Genomic DNA, 13,481 nt, shown 5'->3' on the forward strand with positions numbered 1-13,481 from the left:
CATGGTATATTTTGTGGTTACTGTAAATTGACTACTGACGTGGTCGAGTGACAGTTATTATAGTAAAAAATAAGGTAAACGTGCATGTGGATATGACCCCTTTTTCACCATAGGCAAATTTTAAATGAATCATTTCATTCATAAATACGGAACGATCGACTATTTTACGAGACGGTTAAGAACCACCAGCTCTATCAAAAAAAACTTCTCCATAAGGTAGATATGTATGAAGCACAGCTCACTTTTAAACCAAGTAATTCCCTTGACCAATCAGCATGTCGCCCACCCGACCTTCCCTTATGTGAAAGTGAAACTGAAAGTGAAATTAAAGCTGACTTGCAACCGCGTCAGCGATATATTCGTGAAGCGATATTGGCGATAATTTTTTAGCGTAGTTAGTAGGCATGATGGCTTTGTTTAATTTTGTATATTTGAAGATGCATCTACCAAACTGTATTTTGATATCAATACTTCTGATGATCGCATATGGTAGGTATTAATGTTCATGTACGAGAATGGACATAACCTACTTCTTTCTCTCTCTCTCGTCACGTTTAGGCGTAGGCTACAATATTTGATACATATAGTGTTAAATGTTTTGCGATTATTATTATTGTTGTTGTTGTTGTTGTTGTTGTCTAGTGTCTGGATCAGATGAGTCCATATATGCGTCTGTGGGTGAGGACGTCACTCTGAACTGCTCTGTAGACTCTCATTTCACACGTGAACACATTGAAGAGGTTTCATGGAAGAAAACAGATAAAGACGAACATATTCTGGTTCTGCTCTACCAAAACAATAAGACTCTATCAGATTCCGCACATGAGCGATACAGAGACAGAGTTGAGTTCTTCACTCCTGAAATCCCCAAAGGAAACTTCTCTCTTAGACTGAAGAGTGTCAGAACTGAGGATAAAGGAGTTTACATGTGTCAAGTGTTTGCTGGAGGACTTTCAATTAACACAACTGTGGTACTGGAGCGACTGGGTGAGTCATAATGAAAATGTAAATAGAAAAAAATGTACCGAGTTAATTTAAGTGTATTTTTCAACCAAATCTCACTGGAAAACGTGTGGTGGCAATTTAGTATGAATTCGTACGATGTGAATACGTAATCATAAGAAAAAACGACATTTTAACACATTTTTAGCCTGAAGGTCTATCTTTAACATCACCCCTAAACCTAAAAATTAATTGGGGAATATGATAACCAGATCGTACGAAAACGAATTACCCACTAATTCGCTATTTTCGTTAGGAATTGTATGATCTTCTGTTGTTATTTTTTTATTCAGTTACATGTAGCTTCCCTTACGAAAAAGAAGTTTATTCGAGTGCGTTTATTCAAGTATACTTATTTTAAACTAAAATACTTTCAGTATACTTTTATGTACTTCTCAGATATGTGCTTATATACTACTCAGAAATATACTTAAAATGACATTTAAGTATACTTGATTTATACTTAGACGTATATTTGAGCTATACTTGTGCTCTGAGAATAAACATAGATGTAAACTAGTTGTGTACACAAAGTTTACTTCTGTTATACTTAAAAGTATACTTTTATATACTAGAAAGTGGGCCAATTTAGTCGCAAGGAGTACTGAAAAAGTTCATCAAAAAGTATACTACTAGTACACTGATATTTGTATACTTACTATATAAAGTATACTTAAAAATATACTTGAACTTTACTTAAGTATACTTAATAACATAAACTTGATGTATACTTCTTTTTGGTAAGGGTATACATAGCGTTTCCATGTTCTACAGTTTACCCCACTAAATAGATTGTTTTACAGGTTTGTTATGGATTAAGATTTACTCAATAATTTAATATTATTAACGAAACACGTTCATGTAGTAGGAGGAATGTCTTCTCTGAGGTCACTGAGTGTAAAGATGAGCTCATCAAATACAGCTGAAGGTGGTAGCAGTAACACAACCGTGTAAAACAGTGATCTTCATGCCCATGGGAGCATGTGTGAGTAATATATTTAAAAATAGTCTGTTTAGTCATTAATTTCTTTACATTACTTTTTTTTTATTTTTTTTTTTATAATTGTTCATACTGATATCATAAAAACATTAAAACATAATATTTCACATTTTAAATGATAAATATATAACTTTGCAAACATGACATAATGCTAATGTACATTTCTGGCAATGTCAAAGTTTTTGCAGTTAAACTATTTAACAAATTATGGCAATTTGATATCCTTGGTAATTGTAGGAAAGTAATGTGTTAAATTGCCAGCAGTAATTTCATGTTTCTGATAGCAACAATCATTCCTTGGATATTCAAAAGGTTGAAATATATTAAATGCTTAAACAGCAGTGTGTTATTACTTGAAGCAAAAAGCATGAAAAGAAACAGTAAATTAGGTATATCAGATTGTTCCCCTTCGGGAACTCGAGCTGTGTCGAGAAACACTTTGGGAACGCCTTTCAGCATGACCGTGCTCTGAACATATGTGTAATCAGTCCAAAAGAGAGAGAGAGAGAGAGGCGTCACGGGCGGGATGACGTAGAGAACCAGGAAGCTATAAAAGCATGTGCAGTGAATGCAGCCGGCAGCTTCTGTCTTTCAGTCATGCTCTGTGTGTGTTTTGTCGGTCACGCTGTTTTTCGCAATGGACACATACAGTTAAGCTCCCAGCACCGGGCCCTGATTCAGGAACCAAGGTTTCCTCCACATGTCTAAGGCACGAAAGCATCGTCGCGTGACCTTGATCATGCGAAGCGGGTTTCCCCTCGGGGAGACCCCCTTGATCCTGAGCCACCCCTGCCCCTGCAGTCTCATGTACAACAGGCCAAAAGGAAGCTTAACTGTATGTGTCCATTGCGAGCACTGGATGCATACGTCCACAGAGCTGCCCTGTGGAAGAAGACGGACCGATTTTTTGTGTGTTTTGGTCCCTCTAACAAGGGTCAACCTGCCTCTAAGCAGACCCTAAGTCGGTGGATTACGGATGCCATCTCTGTCGCCTATGAGTCCTCTGATCTCCCCTCACCTTTGGGAGTCAAGGCTCACTTGACCCGTGGTATGGCGGCCTGCAAGGCCTTTTTGTCAGGTGTGCCCTTGCAGGACATCTGCAACACTCTGGGCTGGTCCACGCCCCTTACCTTTGTAAAGTTCTATGGGTTAGACCTCCCTGCCACTCCGGGCTCCTCTGCCCTCTCCTCTTGACACACTTCACACAGCAGGACTTTGAAATTCTGGCGGTGTGGGCATATCGTTCCCAAAGTGTTTCTCAACGCTTCTCGAGTTCCAGAAGGGGAACGTCCCGGGTTACGTATGTAACCCTAGTTCCTCGAGGGAATGAGATGCTGCGTCTCTGAGCCATACTTTCGGCATCCCTGCAGCACTCCTTGTGGCAGAAGCAGCCGGCTGCATTCACCACACATGCTTTTATAGCTTCCTGGTTCTCTACGTCACCCTGCCCGTGACGCCTCTCTCTCTTTTGGACTGATTACACAGATGTTCAGAGCACGGTCACGCTGAAAGGCGTTCCCAAAGCATTTCTCGATGCAGCGTCTCGTTCCCTCGAGCAACTAGAGTTACATATGCAACCGGGGACATTTTCCCCCTTTTCACAGTCATGTTCAGTGTATTCCCAGTCACTACATTTACACTCAGAAAACCAGTAGAAATTACATTTGTTGGGTAATATACACTGCAATTTACACAATAACTCTTGCTTCAAAAACCATCTGTCTTTCACTTTTACAGGTTTCTCTGTTTCACACATAATGGTGTTGATTCTCTGTATTTCTGCATCTGGATCTACACTTCTGCTCTGCTGGCTAATCTACTGTAGGTCACCTAATAAAGGTAAGTCTATGTTATAAGAATATTCTTCCACATGGAAACGTATACACAATTCTTTAGACATTTTTGTTTGCTTTATGTAAAATCAAGTGTGGGTGCTGACTTTTTAATGTATTCACATTAGTTTCCAGCATTTACAAAAATAAAGAGAGAGTCTAGCGAGAGTGTAAAATGGACTGCAAAATGTATTTATTTATTTTTTGTCTGCTGAAATGCAATGTTTTGTAGATATTACAAGTATATTTATCTATCTTCTTAGGTTTCACTACAAAACATTCTTGTAACATGTTTGTTCCATTGGGAGGTTCAGTAGTTCTTCCTTGTCATGTTGAGGAATATTTATTAAACCAAAATTTGATGGTGGAATGGAGAAGAGTGGACAAAGTGACTCTGGTTCATCTGTATCAAGATTGTAAGAGTGGAGGAGAAAAACAGCAGCAGGATTATCATGATAGAGCAAATTTTTTTACGGATCCGATTCAGCATGGAAACTTCTCCCTCTGTCTGGACAATCTGAGAGCTGAAGATGAGGGACGATACACAAGCACAGTTTACAGTGACCAGGACTGTGTATATTCATCTGAGACAAATTTGGTTCTGAGTAAGTGGCACATTTTGAAAAGTCTTACTGCTAATCTTAAAGCAGATCATCAAAATGCAGTTTTGAGTTGCAGCGTATTGTTAGTTAATTAAAAATACACATATAATTGCAGTTACAAATACATTTTTTTTCTCTGCACACATACCATTCTTCTAAAGTAATTGTCTTTTAATAATGCATTTTAACATAAAACTAAGTATATGTTCTTATTTATATTAGAGAGAGAAGTTATTTTGTTTATCTTTAAAACTAGACAGCTCCTATTTACTCGTTTTAAAAGCACAACTTAGACTTAGATTCAGACTTAGAGTCAGAGAACCGCACAACTTGTTTAATTAGTACCAAAACCTCTAATATGTACTGTTTTACGGCTTGTCATTTCCAGCATTGTTTTATTTTCCATTGTTGTAAAATGTGTGTTAACAGTCAGTTCACATCAGAAAAAAAAAAAATAATAAATAAATAATCTTTTAATTTTTAGGGTGTAGTGTTGGAGAATTTGATCCCCTGGTTGTCTGTCTGGGATCTTCAGTGGTTCTACCTTGTTATGGTGATAAACGCTTATTAAAAAAAGGTCTGAAGGTGGAATGGAGAAGAGCAGACTCAGGGAGTCTGGTTCATCTGTATCAAGATGGTGGGAGTCGACTAGAGGAACAGCACAACGATTATCTTGATAGAGCTCATTTCTTTACTGACCACATTCGATATGGCAACTTCTCCCTCCGTCTGGACAATCTGAGAGCTGAAGATGCTGGTGAATACATATGTAAAATTTACAGTGACCAGGACTGTGTGTATTCAGAAATCACAAAAGTGGTACTAGGTAAGTGAAAATTGCTAGACCTGCTATTGTAGCCATCATGATATATAGCCTATCTGAAAATAATTCATTAGTTTTCGTTTATTTATTTCTTGAAATATAAAACTGCACCAACCAATTCTGCGTGTTTTTTTTTTAATGAACAGACGTTTCTTTGTCAGCTTTTCTATGGGCTTGTAGACTGCAGTTTATTCTGGTCAGGATCCATTTGTCTTACTTGCGTGTAAAGTCAAGCGATTAATCAACAGAAAAAATTGACATGTGGCAAATAAAAGTAAAAATTATTGGCAAATCAGCATTATGCATTTTTACTGTTTAAACACATTTTCCCAACGAAATATGAAGCTGATTAAACTTGCAAATGTTTTGAAATACAAGATTCTGAGACCTCTCAGTCTCATTTTTCACTTTAAGGCTTCGTTCTTGAGCATTCAAGCCAGACACTTGTTCCTTTGGGATCTTCAGTGGTTTTGCCCTGTTATGATGACAAACACCTAAAAGAGAAATGTCTGAAGGTGGAATGGAGAAGAGCAGACTCAGAGACTCTGGTTCATCTGTATCAAGATGGTGAGAGTCGAGCAGAGGCTCAGCAGCAGGATTATCGTGATAGAGCTCATTTCTTTACTAATGAGAGTAAAAATGGAAACTTCTCCCTCCGTTTGGACAATATGAGAGCTGAAGATGAGGGACAATACACATGTACAATATACAGTCAGGAGAACTCTGTGTTTTCAGCCAAGACACATTTGGTCCTGAGATTACTAGGTAAGTCAACAATTATGAAAAACTCATGCGCTTGTATACTGATTCAGTAGGTTCATTTCATTTAAACATCCTCTACCCATTTAAATTATTTTGTCTTTTCTCTGTAGATCTAGTGTTTAATCTTCAGATGTTTCTCGTCTTCTGTCCAAATATTATGATGTTTCTTGCTTTTGTACTTTGGGGTGTTTCTGAAGGTAAGTGTTTCACTACTGTTTTTTTTTTTTTTTTGTCAATGCATTAGAATACATCATTCAAGCATTTGTTAATACAGTAGTTATTTCTGTCTGATATTTTTAGGATCTCTGAATGAGACAGTTTTCTGTTGTGTTCATTATCTTCTGAGGCCTCTCATGTTGCTCTGGGCAGCTCCATATGCTCATGAGTTTACAGGTTTGATTAATTTATGAATAAAAAAAGGTTTTTTTACAATTCTTATTCTATTAAATAATATTCAGTTTTAGTTGTCATTTGTGTTGTAGTGTGTGTGTGTGTGTGTGTGTGTGTGTTGGTGTAGTACATGACATTGTGATTTTAATTATTTCACCTTCTCTGTTTTTTTTTACAGGCAGCATTAGATCAGTGATTCTGTATTACAGTTATAGAACACAATATATTGTTTTCTCAGCTGTTTTTTATTTAGGTAAGCAACTCCAAATGACACTCAACCTTTTTTATCATAAACACATTTTCTTGTATGTGTATTATGTATGTATACATACATGTATGTATGTATTTATATTGAGTTTGTCTTCAATTTGGTAATTGTTGCTTTTTGTCTCTTAATTTCTTCCAGTTCTTTTTAAATATGTTTGGCACAAAGGTTTAAATTACACAGGATTGGATGGTTTCATGATAACAGTCCTTTTCTTAATAGTGCTCCTGTTATACCTCTACTATACTGTTTTCAGTAAGTACACCATGTTGCTAGATTGATGATTTATGATACTTTGTAATATTTGTTTATGAGTCCCTTGTTTGTTCCAAAAACTCCTCCATATTTCCTGTTGACATCTATCTTTTTACACTCGAGGAGCTCAACTATTACCAAAGCTGCAAACGGAATGAAAAAAAAAAGCTGCAAAAAGCATAAAGAATGTTTATTGCAGATGTTTAATATTATATAAGTGCAAGGGCTTGTAGGTGTTTGCATGTGCAAATTTTCCTTTATACAAGCATATATTTGTAAAGAGTATATAATTGGTTTAAGTGTTTTCTTCTTCTTCTTCTTCTTCTTTTTCTTCTTAAAATACAGTTTTTGCTAAATTAATTGGGAAATTAAATGAACGAGCGTTTGTCATATTCAGTGCTCTGGCTGGAATAAGTTTCAATGTTCTCCCTTCATTTCAATTCATCCTTCTCTACTATACCTTTGGATCAACCAGAGGAGGTGAGTTCAAATCTACAATTTGTGCATCACTTATTCTCAGATACATATAAAGAAAGAGAGATTATATATAGACAGATTAATGCAATTCAATTTAACTAATTTTATACACACACAGTGATTCTCATTTGTTGTTTTACATCAAACAGTTTGCAAATCTGTTGATGTGTCTGTCAGTAAAGAGCAGTATCTGTATTCGTATTAATATAAATAACTCCTCTTCTGTTTTTAGTATTCTTTATTGTTGCAGTTTTGCCAATGTTTCTCGCCGTCACAAATTACAGTTGGGATTTTACGTGCGGTAAACACATGCTCTGTAAGTGTTTTAGAAATATGATTTGATCCCTGTTATAAACAGTTTCAAACCAAATCTGAATTATTTCTATCAATATGAAAACCTTTTTCAGGTTCACCTTTGCTCACGAGATCAGTCTGGCTTGTTTTCATGTTATGTGTCAATGCCGTAATGGTTTATTTCTACATCATAGCTCTGGAAACTGAAAAGGGTAAGGTTTAAAAATATTGAAACTGAAACATTGTCCTAGTATAGAAATGATGAGTGTCGCCATTACGAATTCTAACTTCTGATTGGATGCTCTTCTGTTCTGGTCTCCATAGAAACCCATTCAGATAGCGCCCACCTGTTTTCAGTGTAGCTAATGTCGGCAGCTTCATGTCATCTACACACTGTAGGGTTTCAGGGTAATTAGATCAAATATAATTGATTCAATTGGGAATCAAATCCAAATGATTCGGAATCTACTTGATTAATTGATTCAGAATTAATAGGTTACACTTTATTAACTGTTCGTCCAGCAAAAAGTTTAACTTAGTATATCTTACCAATTCTGGATGTTTATATTATTTCTGTGGCCATCGGATTATAATATAAACCGTATTAGGTTGCTATGAGCTAGGTAGCAAAATCTTGGCACAGGCAGTAACTTTCTGAACACAAGAAACAAGACAATGTTCTTTCCAATGAAACAAGAATTTATTGAACTACTCTAAGATACATGAACTAAACTACTAACAATTACACACGCACACATACACGCACACACACACACACACACGTTGGGTTTCCATGCTTTATTGGGGCAGGCATAATTTTCTGTTGCTTTCTGTATGATTTATATGCTTGTTTTCCCATGAGGACCAAAAATGTCCCCACAAGGACAAGGATTATGGATATTAGCATCTTGGTAGGGACACACACACACACACACACACACACGTTGTGTATACATGTTTTATGGGGACATTCCATAGGCGTAATGGTTTTTATACTGTACAAACCGTATTTTCTATCGCCCTACACCTACCCTACACCTAAACCTAGCCCTCACCGGAGACTGTGCACACTTTTACTTTCTCAAAAAAACTCATTCTGCATGATTTATAAGCCTGTTTCCTCATGGGGACCTCACAAATGTCCTTTGGTCCCCATGACGTGATAAATACCAGGTGCACACACATGCATACGGTTCAAGGAATGAGAATTTATGGAGTTTGAAGGGAATCCCAAAATTACTTGTATCTGCTACTAGTTCTTAAATTGCAACCTGAGAAAACCACAAAAGCAGAGATTTATCTTTAGCTACTTAAGGAAATTTAGCACCAGTTCAGCAAGAGATTAAGGAGACCTTGTTTTACTTGCGTCATGCCACTTCTGATTTGTTGCCTGGTTCTTTGGATGACGTCTTTGGGAAGCCTTCTGTGGTGATTGGACAGTTGACGAGGTTGGATGAAGCATCAGTTGGTTGCTTGGTTAGGCGGATGATGCTCTCGGAGCTCAGGTGAGCGCTGGCAAAGTGTTTCTCTCGTTGCGAAGCGTTTCACGCTGTTCACGCTGTCAGGGTGTTTGAAGCTGCTTCCGCTGTTCGGTGTTTCACGTTAGGTCAGTTCAAGCTTCGGTTGGTTGCTTGGTTACTGAGCGTGATGAGCTTGAAGTTCTTTGAAAGTCGGAGTTGCGGGGGCGCAAAGTCTTTGAAAGTTTCACGAAGCTTTAGCTGGTTCTGTAGAGTTCTGGATGGCACAATCGCGTAGTTGGTCAAGCCAGGAGCGCCGGTGAGAAAGTGAAAGGCGACGGCGAAAGGCAAAGTTTGTTAGGAACATTTTGATTTTAACCGGGCCGACGAAGTCCGTCCCATAAAGTTGTGTTCCAATCATTTGGTTTGGAAGGCGGGGCTCCACCCTATACGGTTATTTACTGTTTGTCACGTGAAGGCAACTTTCTCCACAAGTTTGTTAATCACATCACTAAGTATTGTAATGCAAGCATCGTACATAATATCAACTTTTCATTCACGTCAACATCTTGGAAATAAAATAAGCTTTCATTCAATACCAAACATCGGGTATCTTTCATACATATTAATAACTTTGTCTACCTAACGGGTTATACACACATTGGTTAGCTTCGTAGGTTACAATAAACACACCAAGCATATAGGAAGTAGAGAAACATACTACTAATGCATATTGTTGTTCTAACAGCAATACTCAAATAATCGTCCTTCCAAACTCATAATGTAAATTTATGTAATTCGTGATGCGCATTCGTGTGCGTTCTTCAACGGGCAGAAGGAGAGTGTGCGTGAGGAATGTGAGAGGAGGGGGACACAGGATGTCCACAGGGTCATGAGAGTCACGCTGGATGGATCCTGTGAGACCTGCAGGCTGGACGTGTCAATGTAAATTTTCTTGTTTATTCGATTACCAATATATGTATAGTTGGTCACCAGTTACACTGACCATCTGTTCCGTGGCTAGTCTCAGAAAGGGGGGAGCATTGCAAATTAGTCTTTTACTGTGTTTCTTGCATGGGTTTGACTGCGGCTGGTCAAAAGGTGATGATAAACCATTTGTGGCTTCAAGTGGTCCCAGCAGAGAACAAGAGTCCTCTGTCCTCCTGAATTGATATTGATCTATCACTGGTTCACCCCTGGGGTGAGACATCAGCGTAGGGCAGGAACTGGTCAAGAGGCACTGGCGTCATGTAAGCTCCCAATCTGTTTTTATGGTCGTCCCAAATGGCTCACAGAAGACTCTGAGTTGTTCTCTTCTCTGAGGACTTACAACACTCATTAAATTTGTCATTTGTCATTTGTCAGTGCCTTACTCTAGGAGTAAGGCACTGACAAATGACCATCATTGTGACATTGCAAAGTGATGGCGCTATAGAGCCATGTGCTTTTTAAAAAACATTTAGCAGGTTTAACATTAGATTATCAGCTCGGAATATATGCCAATTTGACTAGAAACACTGGAGACCAGAAATGCAAAGCATCTATCTGGTTAAAAGTCAGTCGTGACTTCCGCATTCAGGAAAAACGTCTATATCTGTCATTAATACTACTAAAAGTTAGTAAAACATTGTCAGTTATTAACAGTTGATTTGTTCATGCACAGATCGTATCGGATGGGCCAGTATGACCGCATTTCTACAAGTCCTGTGGGCAGTGTTAAACTTCACATGGTCATTTGAATGGGGTATAGTAATAATCAACTATTCAAAAAAAAAAAAAAAAAAAAAAAAAAAATCATAAACTAGTCTATCTAGTCAATCATAAAAGGTATTTTGATATTTTATTAAATCCTGCTCCACTCATGTGTTTGTGATATAATTTCACTGTGTATGTCTATATTGGTTGCTAATGTGGTCTCATTAATGATGATATTAATAAACATATTATTTAATCTTACAGATATTTACCGTGTTGTTCCTGTGTATGTGTTTGGATCAGTTGGTGTTGTTTTACTAAATGCTGTGGCACTGATGACTGAACTGATACTGAAAACAGGTGAGAGTAAATACAACTTTAAATACAAATTAAATTTAAATTTACTTTAAATTTAAACCTGTATCATATTTAAATGCATTTCTCCCCCTAATATTTTGCATTTCCATCCTCAGTTAATGGTTATCGTACAGTTGAAGATCTGAGAATCATCGTCTTTTCCTCTGAATTCTTCTTCCCTTTATTTCTGCTGATTTTACTGGTGTTTGAACCCTGTGAGTACAAACTGAACTTTATTAAGGATAAAATATAAATGAATACATTACATTCACTTTTGATCTTCTGTCTCTTGTTTGTTAATCTAATACTTATTGCACCATTAAATTAATTTAGTGGCAATTTATTTATGAAGATGTTGGGTAAATCTGTGTTCTTTCCCTAATTAAAAACTCTTATACTATTTTTAACTATATATAATTATAAATAATCATCATGTCTTTTCCTCATTTGTCTCTTAATACACAGGGATCAAAACATGTCTGCCATCATGTGAGGTTTGTATCGTATTTAATCTACATCATGAAAAAAAAATAGACCTCCAATATCTGAGATTTGTCGCTTCATATAAAAGATGCACTCAGTCAATTTTTGTTAATGGCTGTGTCACTCCACATTTGACTACAGTAGATGATCCCAAGCATGAATACATTATGCATTTGTGTGTGTGTGTGTGTGTGTGTGTGTGTGTGTGTGTGTGTGTGCGTGTGTATGATTTTATTTATTTATTTATTTTTTTTATTTTATTTTGATGTTGTGATCACAGAAGGCAGCACAATCTTATCTAACTCCAGCCTCACATTCACTCAAGAAACAGACTTCTCAGGTTTGTTCAAACATTTAAATTTGCATTGTTTGTTTGTGTGTGTGTCATTTTTCTTGAAAAAAATGAATGCACAAAAGACTAGGGGAGCAGTTGTGGCCTAATGGTTAGAGAATCGGACTTGTTGGACTTGAAACTGTGGGATTGTGTCTCAGGATACCTGGGATTGTCAGGTGGGGGACCAAATGTCCCCACAAGGATAGTAATACCAGTACTATGACTGGGGGACATTTGAGACCCCATGAGCACTGATAAATCATGCAGAATGAGTTTTTTTGAAAAAGTAAAAGGACCACAGTCTCCCCACAGCTAGGTTTAGGTGTAGGGTAGGTGTAGGGCATTTGACAATATGTTTGTAAAGTATTAAAAATTAGTAAATGATGTTTATCTGAAAATGTAAACCCAACATGTGTTTTCTGTAAGAGGTAGGTTTAGGGTTAGGGTTGGGTCACCACTCATTGCTGTATCATTTAGTCAGTATAAAAACTATAGAAATTCCAAGGAAAGTCCCCATACCTTACAAAATGTCAAACATGTGTGTGTGTGTGTGTGTGTTTGTTCACTAGTCATTGCTGTGTGTGTGCACTTGGATGGGTTAAATGCTGAGCATGATGTCCTTTCCTGTCCTGTCCTGTTAGTGTCCTGTTGAAACGATGTTTTACTGATAATGTCTTCTCCTGAACCCAGAATGCAGCAGAATCTGATGAAACTCCAGCCAGTGAATCAAAGCAGAAGCAGGACACAGCAGAATCACATGAAATGAAACCTTTTCTCAATCAACAAAATCAGGATGCTGGTAGGAGTCAAACTCAGCCTGATTCAGTGGAAACACAATCATAATCAACAACAAGAGAAAAAGACACTCATCATTGTTCAGACAGACTTCAGTGTTATGCTTCTTCTGTAGCTAATTCTGTTTTTTTTTTTTTTTTTTTTTTTTTTTTTTTTTTTTTTTTTTTTTTGTTTTGTTTCAGTGTTTTTAAAAATCACTGCAAGTACAATAAGGTCACACACTTGATTAATTAGTTGGACTGCCTTTAGCTTTGTTTGCAGTGTGCATTTGTCCTGGCAATTTTTTGTTGACCTTTGACCTCTGTTGAATGTTTATTTCTATCAAGAGTTACATTCATCTTTGACAAGATCTCTGTATTACTCTGTAAAGGCTACTTCAGCATCCCAAGGATGTTCAATGGGTTTAAAGGTTAGACTCTGTGGTGACTATCTCATGTTTGAAAATTATGCCTTGGCTTCCTGAATCACTTCACAATTTGAGCCCAAAGAATCTTGCCACTGTCACCCTGGAATATGGCCATGGGATACGTCTTCCACCATGGCTGTTTGAGAAAAGCTACACACTACATATGTTAACATTAAAATAATTTATTGCAAACATACACAGTATCATTTGCTTATTTTAACTGAAACTGCAATTTTTGCTTTGGCCAAGCAG

General features: G+C 37.1%; 1 protein-coding gene across 3 annotated transcripts; it reads left to right on the plus strand.

The window, feature by feature from the left end:
* The first annotated feature begins 336 nt into the window (after positions 1–336).
* Positions 337–13,200, plus strand: LOC127162649 (uncharacterized). Of its 3 annotated transcripts, none has more exons than XM_051105453.1 (19): positions 337–489; positions 643–987; positions 3,740–3,841; positions 4,098–4,439; positions 4,921–5,262; positions 5,674–6,024; positions 6,132–6,218; positions 6,322–6,414; positions 6,590–6,664; positions 6,818–6,931; positions 7,277–7,411; positions 7,641–7,724; positions 7,816–7,914; positions 10,823–10,903; positions 11,119–11,214; positions 11,328–11,426; positions 11,677–11,705; positions 11,975–12,034; positions 12,719–13,200. In XM_051105453.1, exons 1-19 carry the CDS (start codon positions 405–407, stop codon positions 12,869–12,871), a joined length of 2,772 nt encoding a protein of 923 aa, XP_050961410.1. In that variant the 5' UTR covers positions 337–404; the 3' UTR covers positions 12,872–13,200. The 3 variants fall into 3 exon arrangements, with proteins under 3 accessions (XP_050961410.1, XP_050961411.1, XP_050961412.1); XM_051105455.1 differs by lacking the exon at positions 337–489 and adding an exon at positions 1,868–1,987 and having other exon boundaries at positions 854–987; XM_051105454.1 differs by lacking the exons at positions 7,641–7,724; positions 7,816–7,914.
* Positions 13,201–13,481: the final 281 nt, after the last annotated feature.

Source organism: Labeo rohita, chromosome 3 (genome assembly GCF_022985175.1).
Source record: "Labeo rohita strain BAU-BD-2019 chromosome 3, IGBB_LRoh.1.0, whole genome shotgun sequence".
Lineage (NCBI taxonomy): Eukaryota > Metazoa > Chordata > Actinopteri > Cypriniformes > Cyprinidae > Labeo > Labeo rohita.

Bases quoted from the DNA above. Each gene is read 5' to 3' on its own strand.
- LOC127162649 (XM_051105453.1), top strand. From the start codon at position 405: ATGATGGCTTTGTTTAATTTTGTATATTTGAAGATGCATCTACCAAAC. The intron at 11,215-11,327 runs GTGAGAGTAAAT...TTCCATCCTCAG, and splicing joins TGAACTGATACTGAAAACAG to TTAATGGTTATCGTACAGTT. The intron at 11,427-11,676 runs GTGAGTACAAAC...CTTAATACACAG, and splicing joins TTTACTGGTGTTTGAACCCT to GGATCAAAACATGTCTGCCA.